The sequence below is a fragment of the Schistocerca nitens genome, chromosome 6 (assembly GCF_023898315.1).
Source record: "Schistocerca nitens isolate TAMUIC-IGC-003100 chromosome 6, iqSchNite1.1, whole genome shotgun sequence".
In the NCBI taxonomy this organism is placed as follows: domain Eukaryota; kingdom Metazoa; phylum Arthropoda; class Insecta; order Orthoptera; family Acrididae; genus Schistocerca; species Schistocerca nitens.
Window position 1 is genome coordinate 54,138,472 of NC_064619.1, and position 20,314 is coordinate 54,158,785.

General features: G+C 45.4%; 1 protein-coding gene across 1 annotated transcript in view; it reads right to left on the bottom strand.

The window, feature by feature from the left end:
• The window catches only part of LOC126262490 (uncharacterized), a 243,174-nt gene that overhangs the window by 169,566 nt on the left and 53,294 nt on the right, over positions 1–20,314 (bottom strand). Inside the window, exon 2 of the mRNA XM_049959155.1 lies at positions 15,549–15,682. Coding sequence (XP_049815112.1) covers positions 15,549–15,682 — 134 coding nt within the window. The remainder of the gene's footprint in view (positions 1–15,548; positions 15,683–20,314) is intronic.

Here is a 20,314-nt window from a genome sequence, read left to right on the forward strand (position 1 = left end):
AGGGGACTGATGACCATAGATGTTAAGTCCCATAGTGCTCAGAGCCATTTGAACCATACCTTCCCACCGTGAAACAGACGCAGTTCTGAGGGGAGAAACAAGAACAGAAGCCGAGAGCAGAACCGTGTCAAGCTAGAAGGCCCTACGATAAGGGACAGACACCCACGTTGCCAGCTAACCGTTAGGACCACCCCCAGCCCATGTTAAAAGCTAGAGCCCTCCAGAAGAACAGTATAGATCTTACGATAACACTAAAAGGGCCACACCAGCTGCACGTTTTAGCGTGAGACTTTTTCGCGTCTCTGTTACGTTGCAAACGTTAAAAACATTGCCCCACCACGAAAAGTATAACATTTCTCATTGGATAGACAGAATTTTTGTAGGCGGAACTTAAGGTTAACATTGAGACCCTGATTGGTCAGTTGAAAACACAGCCAGATAGCTTTTTTTAAACCAACTTCGGTAAACTGTAGTAAGGAGAAGTTAGGAGGGAGTTGCTTCCGAGACGGCGAGCTGTGCGGAGCTGCGCCGCCCGCCGCCCCCTGACGCTGCATAAACACCGTCAAGGTAATGAACGCAGGCGATGCCGCATAACAGCGCATAACGCTTCACTCAGAACTGCAGAAGTCTCATCTGTTACATCCCCTTTTTACGTAATACTAATGTCGATCGTCAATTAAAGCTCATGATATTCACATTTGCTACTTGAAGTTAAAATCTGAAACGCGATGATTTTTCTGTTATATAATTATTGAGAAGCCACATCAGCCACTGTAACTTACAACAAGTTAAATAAGTAATTAAAGATAATTGAGGGTCACTGTAGATCATTTGGATAGTTTTCTCTTTTATGAAACTTAACTTAAACCTAGATTATAGATGTGATATGGCATAGGTCATCCTTCGATCCATTGTAGAACTTGGAAACCCATTCAGGGAATATGCGTTCTCATTTTTGTTGAACGCAGTTGGTTTTTATCATCCTGTATTCAAATATTTCCTTTTATCAATAGTGCAATTTATAAACAATGTTTTGTGAGTAGAATAAAATTTCCAATGGTAAGCTTAACTGCTTTTTCGACGTTATTTTACCAGCTAACTAAAAATAGGAAAGCCTTGAACCCCTTCCACTAAATTTACCTAGTATTAAGATTCTTTTACAGGGAGTGCAGTGGAGCTGACGCTGAAATCATTAAGTATTTGATTATATCATCGCTAGTCTCACCGAACTCGTCTGAACTCTACATGTCATGTGTGGTCTGGCGTCTCCTTACCAGCAACAGGTCCCAGGTTCAAACTAGTCAATTCTCTAAAAAACAGCCGGCCGAAGTGGCCGTGCGGTTAAAGGCGCTGCAGTCTGGAACCGCAAGACCGCTACGGTCGCAGGTTCGAATCCTGCCTCGGGCATGGATATGTGTGACGTCTTAGGATACTTAGGTTTAATTAGTTTCTAAGTTCTAGGGGACTGATGGCCTCTGATGTTAAGTCCCATAGTGCTCAGAGCCAGCCAGAGCTTTTGTAGTTGTAAAATAAAATTATTAAACCGGAAGGTTGCGGGTGCCACTGAAACTACTGAATATTATAATAAAACGAGGCAAGACGATGCTTATAAAATTAAGTGTAATCGCACGAAGAGGACTAGAAAGAATAATGAGTTCATTAATGTTAACTCTAATCATGTATACATCCTGTAAACAAACTCGTTCCACGTCATTTCTATAAAAGATTGTTCAGATCATCTAAGGAACATGCAAGTCACTAACTAACTACGTGGGAGAGTTGGAAAATAAGTTTCCCCTCTCGACTGTAGTCAGACTTGTGTGTGGGAAAGAGAGAGAGAGAGAGAGAGAGAGAGAGAGAATGAGACATTAAAGATAAGACATATCTTAATTTTTCTACATAATTTCCAAGTACATTGAGACATTTGTCATACAGCTTTACAAGCTTCAAAAAGCCTTCCGGGAAAAAATCAGGGCGCTGCATACGGAAGAAGCTTTGAACTGCTTGTTTGACGTCAGCATTGCTGCCAAAGCGCCTTCCGCCGAGAGTCTTCTTCAAAGCAGGAAACAGACGGAAGTCACTTGGTGCGAGATCCGGACTGTAAGGAGGATGGTGTAGGCGCTCCCGGCCAAGACCTGCAATATGGTTTTGCGTTGCCGTCGCCGTGTGTGATCTAGCATTGACATCCAACAGCAGAACGCCAGATCTGAGAAGGCCAGGCCGCTTTTTCCGAATCTCCTCTTCCAATTTCGACAGAGTGGCACAGTACCGCGCAGCATTGATAGTTGCATCCTCCAGAAAATCCAACAGCAAAACTCCTTTGGCGGCCTAGCACTTTACCTGCAGACGGAGTGCTTTTGAACTTCTTTCGGACAGGTGATGATGGATGTATCCATTTCATGGATGCGGCCTTCGATTCGGGCGTGTAATGGTGGGCCTAATCCGAAACAGAAGGTCATTGCCAGATGCATGGTAACGCCTGAGCTGTTCCAGGCTGAACACCATGCGTTGTTCCATGTGTGTGGGGGTCAGTTGGCGGGGTGGGGGTGGGGGGGGGGGGGAGGGGCATCCATCGTGCTGACACCTTCCTGTATCGAAGAATGTCGTGGATGATCTTGTGAGCTCGCTCATGTCCGATTCCAAGTTCTGCCGCTACTCCATCGATGGTGATCCGCCGGTTCGCTTTAATCATGTCATCCACCTGCCTGACATTTTCATCTGTAGTGGCCGTGCGCGTCCGTCCAGGTCTCGGTATGTCCTGCACTTGCTGACGTCCGTCACTGAATTGCTGGCACCATCTCAGCACCATTTGCCTCGACATCACACCTGACCCATACACCTCGACAAGGCGGTTATGAATTTCTGTGCCTGATACTCCACGTGCCCATTCATAGCGGATAACAACTCTCACTTCCGCCTTTGACCACGACTCCAAAACGCACCTTCTCTCCACAGCTCCGGGATAAGACCGAGCGGCTGGCCTCCGCTTTGCGCAGCCACTGCGACAGCGCCATCTGCTTGGTCGTCCTCTACCCAGTGGTGTATCGGTGTCTTGCACGTGCGCGTTCACCTGCCGTGTCGTCTTTCGTCCATATCACACAACTCTGTCCACAGTCGACAGGGCAAACTTATTTTCCAACTCCCCCTCGTAGTAGAATACAACATCATTCCTCCTAGAAACATTTCCAAAGAGCAAGTTGTAGCAGGACTTAACGTGACATTGTACACGAAAAGACTAGAATGGTGTATAAGATCGTAGTGTTTATCCATAAGTTTAATAAACATAACAGATACACACATAACACATACTTTAGTCACGAATAATATAGTCTCCTTCACTATTTATAACAATCTGCCAATGCAGAGGTAACTTTTCGATTCCGCGACTTTAGAAATCAGATGCTTTCAAGGCGAAAAACTCGTCGAGCCTTGTTGGGAACGCATTTTTCACTCGAAAAAGAAGTTTCCTGAATGTTGTTCGATAGCGCAGAGGTGAAAATCTGAGGGAGCAACATCAGGCGAATGAGGTGGGTGCGGAACGACTTCCCAACCCAGCTCCTGTATAATGTCTTCGTACATCCATATTTAAAATGGATGAAGGTAGGGCACAGCTGGTACAGTTTTTATTAAAATGAAACTCTTCCAGCTGTACTTCAGGTTTTATATTTACTTGGCTACTAGTTTCGACGTTGCGTCAACTCCATCCTCAGGCCCGTACACTTTGATGAAATCAGTTGTGTATGGCTCAGTACTAGAAGTCCGCGGTGAGACCAACACGTGTTCCACATGGAGCAGGTGTTGGTCTCATCGCGGACTTCCAGTACTGAGCCACACACAATTGATTTCATCAAAGTGTACGGGGGCAACAGCCTTGCCGCAGTGGATACACCGGTTCCTGTCAGAAGTTAACCGCTGTCGGGCGTGGTCGGCACTTGGATGGGTGACCATCCGGGCCGCCATGCGCTGTTGCCATTTTTCGGGGTGCTCTCAGCCTCGTGATGCCACTTGAGGAGCTACTCGACCGAATGGTAGCGGCTCCGGTCAAAGAAAACCATCACAATGGTCGCGCGGTATCAGCCGAGCCGTCTAAGGCGCTGCAGTCATGGACTGCGCGGCTGGTCCTGGCGGAGGTTCGAGTCCTCCCTCGGACATGGGTGTGTGTGTTTGTCCTTAGCATAATTTAGGTTAAGTAGTGTGTAAGCTTAGGGACTGATGACCTTACCAGTTACGTCCCATAAGATTTCACACACATTTGAACCATCATAACGACCGGGAGAGCGGTGTACTGGCCACACGCCCCTCCTATCCGCATCCTCAGCTGAGGATGGTCCCAGTGGGCCACTTGTGGCCTGAAGACGGAGTACTTTTTAAAGTGTACGGGCCTGAAGATGGCGTTGACGCAACGTCGAAACTAGTAGCCAGTAAATGTAAAATCTTAAGTACAGCTGGAGGAGTTTCATTTTAATAAAAATCATGTATAATGGTTTTCATCTGTCTAGCAGAATGCGGGCGGTCGTTATCATGGACTACTATCACTTCACGCAGTCTTCTTGGTCGCTGTTCTTGGACTGCGTCTGCAAGACCTCTCAGATGTTGACAGTAAATGACAGCAGTGGTGGTTACACCTCGGGGAAGCAATTCGTAGTAATCACCAGATGCATAACACTTTCTTTTATGGAAGCGCGCAGGTCTCTCTAGGGAGAGTTGTTACTTTGCTTGGGACCTCCCATTCCCTCCGTTTCATTACGTTAGTATAAAGACGCCATTTCTCGTCACCAGTAACGGCACAGGACAGGAATAGTCGGTTTGTTCACCAGCCAGTTGATGACGAGCAAGCAGAGATGCACATATGACCAACCGCTGATTTTTGTGATTTTGGCTTAAAGCATACGGTACTCATACACCCGATTCTTGAACCTACCCCGTTGCGTGAAAATATCGCACGATAGTGGAATGACCAGATTGCATCACATCTGCCAATACTCGAGTACACTGACGCGCATCATTGTGAGTTAACGTGTTTGAATGATCTTCAGCAAACTGCGAAGAGCCGCCAATATCAAAACAATCATCCTTACAATGTTGTTGTTGTTGTGGTTTTCAGTCGAGAGACTGGTTTGATGCAGCTCTCCATGCTACTCTATCCTGTGCAAGCTTCTTCATCTCCCAGTACCTACTGCAAGCTACATCCTTCTGAATCTGTTTAGTGTATTCATCTCTTGGTCTCCCTCTACGATTTTTACTCTCCACGCTGCCCTCCAGTACTAAATTGGTGATCCCTTGATGTCTAAGAATATCCCGTACCAACCGATCCCTTCTTCTATTCAAGTTGTGCCACAAACTCCTCTTCTCCCCAATTCTGTTCAATATCTCCTCATTAGTTATGTGATCTACCCATTTAATGATCAGCATTTTTCTGTAGCACTACATTTCGAATCCTCCTACTCTCTTCTTGTCTAAACTGTTTATCGTCCACGTTTCACTTCAATACATTGTTACACTCCATACAAATACTTTCAGGAACGACTTCGTGACACTTAAATCTATACTCGATGTTAACAAATTTCTCTTCTTCAGAAACGCTTTCCTTGGCATTGCCAATCTACATTTTATATCCTCTCTACTTCGACCATCATCAGTTGTTTTGCTCCCCAAATAGCAAAACTCATTTGCTACTTTAAGCGTCTCATTTCCTAATCTAATTCCCGCAGCATCATCCGATTTAATTCCACTACATTCCATTACCCTCGTTTTGCTTTTGTTGATGTTCATCTTATATCCTCCTTTCAAGACACTGTCCATTCCGTTCAGCTGCTCTTCCAGGTCCTTTGCGTCTCTGACAGAATTACAATGTCATCGGCGAACCTAAAAGTTTTTATTTCTTCTCCATGGATTTTAATTCCTACTCCGAAATTTTCTTTTGTTTCCTTTACTGCTTGCTCACGCAGTATCATATCTCCTATTTCATCTTCATCTACATTCTCTTCCATTTCTATAATATTGTCCTAAATCTTCCTTACAATGTTGTTGTTGTTGTTGTGGTTTTCAGTCGAGAGACTGGTTTGATGCAGCTCTCCATGCTACTCTATCCTGTGCAAGCTTCTTCATCTCCCAGTACCTACTGCAACCTACATCCTTCTGATCCTGGTCCCGGCGGAGGATCGAGTCCTCCGTTGGGCATGGGTGTGTGTGTTTGTCCTTAGGATAACTTACGTTAAGTAGTGTGTAAGCTTAGGGACTGATGACCTTAGCAGTTAAGTCCCTTAAGATTTCACACACATTTTTTGAACTATTTCCTGCTGCTGTTGACGTAACCCTTGTGTAGACCCTCTATATACTCCTTCCACCTTTCTGTTTTCCCTTCTTTGCTTAGAACTGGGTTTCCATCTGAGCTCTTGATATTCATGCAAGTGGTTCTCTTTTCTCCAAAGGTCTCTTTAATTTTCCTTACAATGAGAAAACCATTTTCTTGCATTGATCTGTCCAACAGCATAATCCCCATACATGATGCAAGTGTTTCTCGCTTCATCCGGTGCTGTCACCCCTCTACTGAACTGAAACATAAGAATATGACAGAACTATTCCGATTTTCCTCCACTTGGCACACCATTTTCTAGTGTCCGCAGCTGCGCTCACCATCGCCAAATGAAAAAATGACAATATGTAGACTCAAATAGCGACAGTGAACTACCAATAAAAAAATGTCAATCGATACCTAAACCGATAGCTACACGAATGGCAACATGCAAAACAAAAAACGATACGAACTTATGCTCCAACCTAATATTTCTGAAGTAATATCACTTTTGGAGATGCGAAAAGCAATGGTACAAACCACGCTATAATGTGACACTCTAGCTGCCAAAATGTTCATTAATCAATATTTTAGAATTGACTGTAATAAATCTACAATACGGCGTACTGCCGCAACAAAAAATTAATTCTTAGGCACAATGAAGTTGTGCTGATAATCCTTACATTCTTCTGCAAACATGATGAGATTTTGTAGCAACTTTGTTCTAGCGAAACTTAGTTATTTACGTAACTGTGACATACCATGGGTTTGCAACAAATATTTCATAAAAAGTCAACAAATAATAGCAAATAAAAAGACTCGCCTCCACATTCCTGAAAGTCATAACATGTAAGGAAGCCAACTAGGAACAAATGACTAAATAAATAAGTGAAGACAATATAAGCCGTGTCTCACACTATAGTTATGTGTGACGCAGTGTTGCCGTACATCCGTGGAAATGCCTTTAAGCATGCCGCACATTTGCAAGGTATTACACGACAACATACTCTGTTCATTAGAACAATATAACTGGCTCGATGACATCAGGTATTCAAAATGACTTCTTATGAGACGGATACAGCCTTCGCAGTTATTGTTCAGTCTATACATTGAAGAAGCTATGGTAGAAATAAAAGAAAATTGCAAGAGTGGGATAGAAACTCGAGGTGAAAGGATACAAGTGACATACTTTAGTCTCTGCCTACCTTCCTGTTCATAACGAATCCTACTCCTGTTATACCATTTCCTGGCCGTGCGGGATTAGCCGAGCGGTCTTGGGCGCTAGAGTCATGGACTGTGCTCCTGGTCCCGGCGGAGGATCGAGTCCTCCGTTGGGCATGGGTGTGTGTGTTTGTCCTTAGGATAACTTACGTTAAGTAGTGTGTAAGCTTAGGGACTGATGACCTTAGCAGTTAAGTCCCTTAAGATTTCACACACATTTTTTGAACTATTTCCTGCTGCTGTTGACGTAACCCTATATCGTCTGTCAATGAATATCTTCGTTCCGTATCGCTTCACTGGCACCAACTAAATCTAAATTAAGCCGTTCCATTTCCGTTTTCAGGATTTTTGGCTTTTCTACCACACTCAGACTCATGACATTCCGCCGGCCGGGGTGGCTGAGCGGTTCTAGGCGCTACAGTCTGGAACCGCGCGACGGATACGGTCGCAAGTTCGAATCCTGCCTCGGGCATGGATGTGTGTGATGTCCTTAGGTTAGTTAGGTTTAAGTAGTTCTAGGTTCTAGGGGACTGATGACGTCAGAAGTCAAGTCCCATAGTGCTCAGAGCCATTTGAACCATATGAACTGATGAAATTGCACTCGTAGAATGTTATCCTTTCGTCGGTTATTCAATCTTTTTCTCATAGTCACTTCCGACATCCGAATGCTGGACTAATCCGGAACTTTTTGCGAACGGAGAGATAATCAAGATACTTTTTCAGTCACAGGCAATATGTCCCGTGGATACACATTATTTGTCTCCAAAACAGTGGTTTCCATTGCCTTCTACATCTTCGTGCCACTGATCTTTGCTGATTCTTCCGCCTTCCAGGGGCAGTTTCCCACGTCACAAGCGAGAGAGTGCCTTGGACCTCTGTCCGCTCTGAGGTTGTTGGGTGATGCAGATGGATGTTCAAAAAAATGTCTTGTAGCGGTTTTGGAGGTCCTGAAATCGAGGTTCAGCCAGTATCTCTCGTCGGTTTATTACGTGAGTCATGGGCCTCATGCGGGGCAGAAGTGATATTTTAAGAGTGTTGACGATATCGAGTCCTCAGCGAATGATAAGGATGATTCAAGTTGTTCTGCCGAGCCAGAACTCTTTGAAGAGTTCGCGTGTGCATTCCTGTACGCTGTCGTGAAATTCCGCACCATTACAGATTTGCAGTTTTTGTTATGGGGACCGGCAGGAAGAGAAAAAATAGCAGAGAATGGAGCCATTGTCCAACTGAGAGAGATGTTGAATGAACGAGGCAAACTTGGCGAGATCGAACTGAAGCCAGTAAATTCAATTTCTTTCCATGAAAACCTTGCAGGAGGGTGTTTATAAGTGCCTTTTTCCCTTTTTGACTGTGAACTGTTGTCCTGTTTTGTTTTGTAGAAGATTAGCTTCGGGACTTGCTAGAAATCATCTGGAGACAATGTAGTGACTGTTTTTGGTGTACACTTTCCAATTCATTTGTTGGATCTGGGAGTCTTTCTGAAAAGTGGTTAGATTGGTATAGGGCATTTGTTAGCGACTAGGGATAGGGAGAATTTTAACATTTGTTTTTGGACGTGTTCTGCCTTCAGCAAACACATTTTTTTTTCTTTTCTACCCAGACGAACACAATAAGTCTGGTGTTTGTCAGATGAAGTACCAAGACTGCAGTTCAGTTTATACTAAAGAGAAAAGCAGAAATTTGAGTAATAGATAGAACAAAGACGAGCACTGAAGAGCAACAGCCGCCATTCTTCAAACACAGAACATATTAAGGATATGGACAATGGCCAGCAGACTTCAAGACAGACCTAGAAATGGTCAAATGCAGCAGCAGCCCTTGCCCCCACTCAGAAACTGGTAACTAAAGAGAAATACCAAATACAGGAAGCTATAGTCGAAGCAGAAGACATCTGCGATAGAGTTCTGTTCTGGACGGTTCAAACCTATAAACACACACACACACACACACATCATCATCATCATCTTCAACAAGAGTAAAACAATGTTAACCACGTCTAACATTCTTAGTCGTAAATTTCGAAAGTAAACAAGTTTTCTCTATTAAGTTGTTTATGGTTTAGATTACAAACTGTAAAAGGGAAACAGCTAAAGCGCAAAGTACGAAAAACTACAAAAACTGTAGCATGTGTTAACGAGACATACGGTTTTCACTAACAGACTAAAGCACGAAGGAAGTTCGTTTATATAATTTATTACAAATACGCCAGCCAAGTTGTCCTGCCTTAGGTACTTAGTGGTACCCGTATGAGGCCGCGATAGGTCTCCAGTAACTAACTAAATGTGTTTATAACAACGTGCTAACCGAAAATCAATACTGAAAACCTTGAAGCTCTGATCCCATAAGAATGAAGCATTATTCGCCTACTATGAGTGTTGTATACTACACACATAAAAAAAAAGTTTTGCGTCACCCCGGTTCCCAGAACACCTGAAGATAGACGTTGACTGTGGACACTGTATCACAGACACAGTCCCTTTGACTGTCCAGAGATGTCACTAAACCCGCCCAACGATGTAAACAACCATCCATGAGTAGCGCCGACAGCCGATCAGTTCCAGTCATTCCACCAGGAAGGAGGTACACGGCTCGTGTTGTCTATAGCTCAACCATGCCTAGACGGTCAATACCGCGGTTCGATCGCATCCGCTTTGTGCCAGGAAGGGCTCTCAACAAGCGAAGTGTCCAGGCGTCTCGGAGTGAACCAAAGCGATGTTGTTCGGACATGGAGGATATACAGAGAGATAGGAACTGTCGATGACATGCCTCGCTCAGGCCCCCGAGGGCTACTACTGCAGTGGATGGCTGCTACCTACGGATTAAGGCTCGGAGGAATTCTGACACCAACGCCACCATGTTGAATATTGCTTTTCGTGCAGCCACAAGACGTCGTGTTACGACTCAAACGGTGTGCAGTAGGCTGCATGATGCGCAGCTTCAATCCCGACGTCCATGGCGAGGTCCATCCTTGCAACTACGACACCATGCAGCAGGGTACAGATGGGCCCAACAACATGCCGAATAGACCGCTCAGGATTGGCATCACGTTCTCTTCATCGATTTGTGTCGCATATGCCTTCAACCAGACAATCGTCGGAGTTGTGTTTGGAGGCAACTGGGTTAGGCTGAACGCCTTAGTCACACTGTCCAACGAGTGCAGCAAGGTGGAGGTTCTCTGATGTTTTGGGGTGGCATTATATGGGTCCGAGTGCGCCGCTGCTGGTCATGGAAGGCGCCGTAACGGCTGTACGACACATGAATGTCATCCTCCGACCGATAGTGCAACCATATCGGCAGCATATTGGCAAGGCTTTCGTCTTCATGGACGACAGTTCGCGCCCCCTTCGTGCACATCTGGTGAATGGCTTTCTTCAGGATAACGACATCGCTCGACTAGACTGGCCAGCATGGTCTCCAAACATAAACCCTATCGAACATGCCTGGGACAGATTGAAAAGGGCTGTTTATGGACGACGTGACCCATCAAACACTCCGAGGGACCTACGCCGAAACGCCGTTGAGGAGTGCGACAATATGGACCAAAAGTGCCTTGTTGAACTTGTGGGTAGTATGCCAAGACGAATACAGGCATGCATCAATGCAAGAGGACTGCTACTGGGTGTTAAAGATACCGGTGTGTACAGCAATCTGGACTACCACCTCTGAAAGTCTCGCTGTGAGGTGGTACAACATGCAATTTGTGGTTTTCACGAGCAATAAAAGGGCGGGAATGATGTTTGTGTTGATCTCTATACCTATTTTCTGTACAGGTTCCGGAACTCTCGGAACCGAGATAATGCAAAACTTTTTTTGATGTGTGCATATATGATCATAAAGGCAGTGTCATACAACAGTCAACTGATTGCCCTGCCCAACAACTTCGTTTCCGTTCCACAGTCAGTAAAAAGAGAACCATTACAGGACCACTTGTTGCGCCTGTTCATCTGTCTGTCCGACTGTCTGAAACCCTTTCTCTTACGAACGGAGAGACGTAAAGAGTTGAAGTTTATGTCACATACAAAGGTCTCCTGCCCCTTGGCGATGTAGAAAATTGAAGCTTTTAAGTCAATGGAGTCAAAAGATACGGCCATTTATCTCACGTATTTTGATACTCGCAGATTCACTCATCAAATTCTACAGGGTATTCCTCGTTGTCCTAGAATCAAGAAGCATGGTTTCACACTACAACCAAAGGAAAAAAATCCCGAATTTGTCAATTTGTAATTTATCACATGAAAAAAATTTTTGTCATTTGTTATCAGACTTGAAACCTGAAGTTAAAACATTCTCGAAAGTTTTGGAACCTCTGGGATAGCCATCTTGCCAGTATCGACGTCGAAAATAGGCAAAAATCTTTCAGATCCTCGATTCTCGGAATAGATGAAATATCTGTATACACAGTTCAGTTTGTACGGGACAATCAGTGCGTGAGTCCTACCCGCACCGGGCCAATTTCTTGTTTATTTCGGCATCCCCTAGCAACAACGGAATGTCGCAATCGGGCATAAAGGCGATCAGATTAGAGATTTCGGATGTTACATTAGGAGATAGTTCTACACTACTTACCTGTTGTCACAGACGTTGAAGGGATGTTACCGGTAACGCACTGTATGTCTGTTCCTACATGTGCCGCACATGTTCTGTGGCAGACGATCCTGGCGAACGTCTTGCGGAGAGCGTTGGTTAACACGAGGAGTATGTGCCCCGCCATTGTATCTGTCGAATAGCACGCCTGCCCTGCATTATAGGAAAGCCAATAGGACGGCCTGAATGTTGGTCTGGTGTGTCCTGCACTATCCATTGTTTCCTCGACGAAAACCATGCGACCACGACTTGTTACCAGCTCAGGTGCTATCGAGTACCTTCATCTGGGTACTAATTTTTTAATTGGTACATTTCAACTGATACTTTTACCCGTATCGATACGATTATCGAATGACCTTAGTAACGAAGTATTACCTTTTTATTATTGGCTCAAAATTTTGGCCGCACTACTCAGTTCCCACGGTGTCTGCAATTGAACAAGTGAGTATCAACAGGCCAACAACTGAACGAGCAGTGTCCATGCTGACGGCAGAGTGGGTGTACGAACACATTCGCGACGCTGCACCAAACTTGGAGAAGTATTATTCGCAGTTCGTTCACTTGGTGTTCCCTTATTTTCAGGATGCCACTTACTTGTGAATTCATCCAAAATGGATGCGAGGTCGTGGTTGTTCAACTCGATGTTAAAATCTAGGCTCAACCACCTTTCACAATGCAGAAGTATTAGAACCCACGCGTTTCGAACCAGCAATTCTCCAGCATCAGAATTACTCTACAACAATCTCATAAAGGTGATAAAAATATAAATAAAAATATTAAAAAGAGGGTTTTCACTTCCTTCGTAACCGTGAGTTCTTAAAATATGCTTCAATACCATCTTCCAGTCTGTGAAATAGTATTAAAACGTTGCGCAATGTGTGTACGCTGCTGGATGTAGCGGGAAGTGAGTTACAGAACAGGATTTCATTTGGAACTGGAACAGAACAGGTTGCGGGTATAGATGTGAGCAAAACTAGGACGTAAAGCGAGGGAAAATATTGACAGGCAAGTGAGATGTAATCCGCTGGCGATATCGGAGAATCTGTGTCAGGGACTGACGGAACACTGGACTAAGTTGCTCTGCTAACCGCAATGGTGAGTAGATGCGTGTGTGTGTTTGTGTGTGTGTGTGTGTGTGTGTGTGTGTGTGTGTGTGTGTGTGTGTGTGTGTGTGTGTGTGGTTTCGGGTGGATTGTGACAGAAGCATCTTCTTCTTATCGTTAAAATGAAAATAAAGTCCATTTTTAAGTGTAATCACGTTTCATCATAAGTGATAAAGAGACTGAGGGACAGCACAGTGAATTTTTTTTGCTCAGTACTGAGCTGGAACTAAACTGACACGATGAGCAGTTCTTCTTGCTTACCGCTTACTGTACAAGAATATGTGGAAGATAAGAAAAGTGAAGAAATATGCGAAAGAAATGAGGATACGGTGAAAATATGATAATAACAGATGTCTCAAATTCTGTACTGTAACGATGAAAAAGGGGAACAATTACGGAAACCGGAGCAGGGTTCAAATGGCTCTGAGCACTATGGGACTCAACTGCTGAGGTCATTAGTCCCCTAGAACTTAGAACTAGTTAAACCTAACTAACCTAAGGACATCACAAACATCCATGCCCGAGGCAGGATTCGAACCTGCGACCGTAGCGGTCTCGCGGTTCCAGACTGCAGCGCCTTTAACCCCGGAGCAGGGCACCTTCTGAAATCTGACGAATGATTTTATCAGGTCAGCTGATCACGTTTCAAAATCTTCAGAAGACAGTGTTGAAAAGTCTATTGTTGTTGTTGTGGTCTTCACTCCAGAGACTGGTTTGATGCAGCTCTCCATGCTAATGTATCTTGTGTAAGGTTCTTCATCTCCCAGTACCTACTGCAACCTACATCCTTCTGAATCTGTTTAGTGTATTCATCTCTTGGTCTCCCTCTACGATTTTTACCCTCCACTCTGCCCTCCAATACTAAATTGGTGATCCCTTGATCCCTCAGAATGTGCCCTACCAACCGATTTCTTCTTCTAGTCAAGTTGTGCCACAAATTTCTCTTCTCTCCAATTTTATTCAATACCTCCTCATTAGTTATGCGATCTACCCATCTAATCTTCAGCATTCTTCTGTAGCGCCACATTTCAAAAGCTTCTATTCTCTTCTTGTCTAAACTATTTATCATCCACGTTTCACTTCGATACATGGCTACACTCCATACAAATACTTTGAGAAACGACTTCCTGACACTTAAATCTATACTCGATGTTAACAAATTTCTCTTCTTCAGAAACGCCTTCCTTGCCATTGCCAGTTTACATTTTATATCCTCTCTACTTCGACCATCATCAGTTATTTTGCTCCCCAAATAGCAAAACTCCTTTACTACTTTAAGCGTCTCATTTCCTAATCTAATTCCATCAGCATCATCAGACTTCATTTGAGTACATTCCATTATCCTCGTTTTGCTGTTGTTGATGTTCATCTTATATCCTCCTTTCAAGACACTGTCCATACCGTTCAACTGTTCTTCCAAGTCCTTTGCTGTCTCTGACAGAATTACAATGTCATCGGCGAACCCCAAAGTTTATATTCCTTCTCCATGGATTTTAATACGTTCTCCGAACTTTTCTTTTGTTTCCTTTACTGCTTGCTCAATATACAGATTGAATAATATCGAGGATAGGCTACAACCCTGTCTCACTCCCTTCCCAACCACTGCTTCCCTATCGTGTCCCTCGACTGCCATCTGGTTTCTGTACAAACTGTAAATAACCCTTCGCTGCCTGTATTTTATCCCTGCCACCTTCAGAATTTGAAAGCGAGTATTCCAGTCAACATTGTCAAAAACTTTCTCTAAGTCTACAAATGCTAGAAACGTAGGTTTGCCTTTCCTTAATCTATTTTCTAAGATAAGTCGTAGGGTCAGTATTGCCTCACGTGTTCCAACATTTCTACGGAATCGAAACTGATCTTCCCCGAGGTCGGCTTCTACTATACGGCATAGGTATCAACTGGAATACATCACAGCAATTTTACGGAGTTTCAGCCAAGTTGTTGAATGTTAACCCTGCGTAAAGTGGAATGTGAATACGAATCTCAAGCAGAACGGTGATGAACTATTGGTCACGTTCGAATGTGGAAGAAGAGGAAGTATGGAGTACTAAATAGTTTATTACTGACGCAGCATCCACTGTCGATCTAAATGTTTAAATTCTTAGGGTCTTAGGAAGAAGAAGAGAGATGCGGTGCAGAATAAAGTAATCAGAGCTGATCAGATTCTTGTAATGTTTTGAAAGTCAGTGTCCTTGAGGAAAGTGATCGTTAGTGACACAAACGAAGAATGTGTTAGGGAAGAGTGCAGCTCTTTGTGCAGCCTTTTGTTCTTGTCTGCTCCACATAAGTTACAGTGCACACTAGAAGGTAGAAAAGCGCCTGGCCCTATTGAAAGCTGGCGTTACCTGGTTGAAGGCTCCCGGTCTGGAGAACATGAGGACAAACTTGGCCAGAGCGGAGGAAGACGACGCAGCCTGGTGTCTGCTTCCATAAGTCACCGCAAGGAGAGCCACCAGCGCCAGCGTACGGAACACGGCCCCTGGAACATAGCAAAAACATTTTGCACACAGCCGCAGGTGATGGGTGATGTTTCGTGCAAGCTGTAGACGAACGACACTACATGATTTCTCCACAGAGAAATGGAAATGAGGGTCTTCCACACCTCAGTCGCCACCGTCGAGGTACACCCCGTTCAAATTTCTCGCAACATTCCATGATGTTCTATATCTACATCCATACCCTGCAAGCCACTATAAAGTGCATGGCTGAGGGTATTTCCCATTGCACTAGTTTTTAGGATTGTTTCCGTTTCATTCACGTGTGGAGCGAGGCAAGAATGACTGTCCGAATGCCTCTGAGAGCGCAGTAATTAACCCAATCTTGTCCTCACCATACGTAGGGGCTTCGAGTACGTTCTTAGAGTCATCACTTAAAGCCGGTTTTGCCAATAAACGGCAGTCTGTCACCTGCTTTCACTACAACTGAGCCAAAGTGATCATTTCTTTTCATATCAGTACGATGTTCAAATGGTTCAAATGGCTCTGAGCACTATGGCACTTAACATCTGAGGTCATCAGTCCCCTAGACTTAGAACTACTTAAACCTAACTAACCTAAGGACATCACACACATCCATGCCCAAGGCAGGATTCGAACCTGCGACCGTAGCAGCAGCGCGGTTCCGGACTGAAGCGCCTAGAACCGCTCCGCCACAACGGTCGGCTCAGTACGAAGTGTTGCAGCCTGTTATTTGTATGAGGTGACAGATTCCAACTATGACTCATTGTTACTCTAGTCAAACAATGCTATGTTTTTAAGTTTTGTGAAGTGTACAGTTTTGTATTTTTGAACATGTAAAGCAACTGGTCAATCTTTGCACCACTCTGAAGTCTTGTCGAGATGTGTCTGACTATTTGTGCGGCTCTTTTCAGACAGCGCTTCATTATAGATAGCTGCAGCATCTGCGAAAGGTTTAAATTTACTGTTAATATTATCTGCAAGGTTATTAACATACACCATGAACAGCAAGGGTCCTAACCCACTTCCCCAGGGCACACTTGGTGTTACTTCTTCATCTGCCGATGACTCTCCATCCAAGATAGCTTCCTGCGTTCTCTTTACTAAAAAACTTCCACATTTAGTTTTTTGTTAGTGCTATAAGGTGATCACATGCTAAGCACGAAAAACACTCCCACACCGATACGCCACCCCCTGCATACTTCATTTTGGCAACTACATACTACGGCAAGTAATGTTCTCTTCTCGGGATCCGCCAAACCCTAGTCCTTACATCGGGTTGCCACACGGTGCCAGTCATTCATTGTCCAGTCGCGTCGCTCTTTACGGTACCTCAAGCGTCACTTAGCGTTGTCGGCAGAAATGCGTGGGTTACAAGGATCTGATCGACCATTATACCGCACTCTTTTTAACTACCAACTCACAGCCACTGTACTGTCTGGACAAGTGGCAACACTGGAATTCACGAGCGATTGCTTCTACTGATTTCATGTGGTCTTTTAGAACCGCCCTCGACAACACTCGACGGTGGCTATCCGTAACTACATGAGAGCCACCTGCTCTTGATTTAGCTGCAGTTGTTCCTTCGCGTTTCCACTTACAGTCACACCAACAGTCGACTTGGGCGACTACAGAACGGTTGAAATGTCCCTGATGGTTTTGTTTCTCTGTCTCCTGACAAAACTACTGTGCTGTAACTATTTCTCTACTGACAACACAGTACTCTCCGCTTCCTTTTATACTGGCAGGCCTGCCTCTGCTGACATTTCTTGGTGTCCGAAGACTTTTGCTCAGATAGTGAATACAACTGGAGCACGGACGAATGGAGATACGTTCTAGCGACGATAAACTTTTAAATTGGAAGTCCGCTGACATAAGCGTCTTTGGCTATAGGCGGGTTGCTCTGGACTGTACCCAAGAAATGAGCATCTCGCCTGCTACTGTAGTGAGCGTCTGAGGAAAGTGGCTGAAGGCCAGTGAAACGACGAGTGGGCGACGATGTGTTGGACGTCCTCGCCTCACCACAGAACGTGAAGGTCGCAGACTTTCCCGCTCTGTATGTAGGACAATCAGCGATTTGCAACAGAACTGACGACAGAATACAATGCTGGTGCAGTGTTTTGTGTGCGAAGCTTTTTAGTGTATTAAGCACCTCTGACGATGGCATATACACTCCTGGAAATGGAAAAAAGAACACATTGACACCGGTGTGTCAGACCCACCATACTTGCTCCGGACACTGCGAGAGGGCTGTACAAGCAATGATCACACGCACGGCACAGCGGACACACCAGGAACCACGGTGTTGGCCGTCGAATGGCGCTAGCTGCGCAGCATTTGTGCACCGCCGCCGTCAGTGTCAGCCAGTTTGCCGTGGCATACGGAGCTCCATCGCAGTCTTTAACACTGGTAGCATGCCGCGACAGCGTGGACGTGAACCGTATGTGCAGTTGACGGACTTTGAGCGAGGGCGTATAGTGGGCATGCGGGAGGCCGGGTGGACGTACCGCCGAATTGCTCAACACGTGGGGCGTGAGGTCTCCACAGTACATCGATGTTGTCGCCAGTGGTCGGCGGAAGGTGCACGTGCCCGTCGACCTGGGACCGGACCGCAGCGACGCACGGATGCACGCCAAGACCGTAGGATCCTACGCAGTGCCGTAGGGGACCGCACCGCCACTTCCCAGCAAATTAGGGACACTGTTGCTCCTGGGGTATCGGCGAGGACCATTCGCAACCGTCTCCATGAAGCTGGGCTACGGTCCCGCACACCGTTAGGCCGTCTTCCGCTCACGCCCCAACATCGTGCAGCCCGCCTCCAGTGGTGTCGCGACAGGCGTGAATGGAGGGACGAATGGAGACGTGTCGTCTTCAGCGATGAGAGTCGCTTCTGCCTTGGTGCCAATTATGGTCGTATGCGTGTTTGGCGCCGTGCAGGTGAGCGCCACAATCAGGACTGCATACGACCGAGGCACACAGGGCCAACACCCGGCATCATGGTGTGGGGAGCGATCTCCTACACTGGCCGTACACCACTGGTGATCGTCGAGGGGACACTGAATAGTGCACGGTACATCCAAACCGTCATCGAACCCATCGTTCTACCATTCCTAGACCGGCAAGGGAACTTGCTGTTCCAACAGGACAATGCACGTCCGCATGTATCCCGTGCCACCCAACGTGCTCTAGAAGGTATAAATCAACTACCCTGGCCAGCAAGATCTCCGGATCTGTCCCCCATTGAGCATGTTTGGGACTGGATGAAGCGTCGTCTCACGCGGTCTGCACGTCCAGCACGAACGCTGGTCCAACTGAGGCGCCAGGTGGAAATGGCATGGCAAGCCGTTCCACAGGACTACATCCAGCACCTCTACGATCGTCTCCATGGGAGACTAGCAGCCTGCATTGCTGCGAAAGGTGGATATACACTGTACTAGAGCCGACATTGTGCATGCTCTGTTGCCTGTGTCTATGTGCCTGTGGTTCTGTCAGTGTGATCATGTGATGTATCTGACCCCAGGAATGTGTCAATAAAGTTTCCCCTTCCTGGGACAATGAATTCACGGTGTTCTTATTTCAATTTCCAGGAGTGTACTTGCCGAAACTGGTAATGTGAATACCTTATACAGGGTGAACATTAATAAGACCGACAAACAGCAGGGACGAATTCCTGACTGGAACTGGAGGGGAAGCCGGCGGCGGTGGCCTTGCGGTTCTGGCGCTACAGTCTGGAGCCGCGGGACTGCTACGGTCGCAGGTTCGAATCCTGCCTCGGGCATGGGTGTGTGTGATGTGCTTAGGTTAGTTAGGTTTAAGTAGTTCTAAGTTCTAGGGGACTTATGACCTAAGATGTTGAGTCCCATAGTGCTCAGAGCCATTTGAACCATTTTTGAACTGGAGGGGAAAAGGTCCTAGCAACATGTGACTGGAAATGCTTCGTTGTCACGGTAGTTGGAGCTGACGGATGAAAGTTCCTCTGACCACAACCCGCGTGTTTCTTGTGTGCTGCAGGCTGTGTGGTTGACGCAGTATACTGTAGGCAGCAGAATAGTCTGGTATTCATGTCGGGAACAAGTTGAAATGGTGTTTGTGTACTGACAAGCAAATGGAAGCGGTCGAGAGGCAGCAGGGCTATACCAAAAGAACTTCCCTCACAGACACCAACCAAACTCCAGAATTCGAATCGAGAACAGCTGCCAACATGAGTAACGTAGAAGTAAATATCCTCGGAGTAGTGAAGCAACTTAAATCACTTAATAAAAGCAAGTCTTCTGGTCCAGACTATATACCATTTAGATTCCTTTCGGAGTATGCTGATGCATTAGCTCCATACTTAACAATCATATACAATCATTCGCTCGACGAAAGATCCGTGCCAAGTTGCACAGGTCACACCAATTTTAAAGAAATGTAGTTGGAGTAATCCACTTAATTACAGGCCCATATGATTAACGTCGATATGCAGCAGGATTTTAGAATACATATTGTGTTCGAACATTATCAATCACCTCGAAGAGAAGGGTCTATTCGCACACAGTCAACATAGGTTTAGAAAACATCGTTCCTGTGAAACAAAACATAACTAGCTCTTTATTCAAATGAAGTGTTGAGTGCTATTGACATGGGATTTCAGATCGATTCCGTATTTCTGGCGT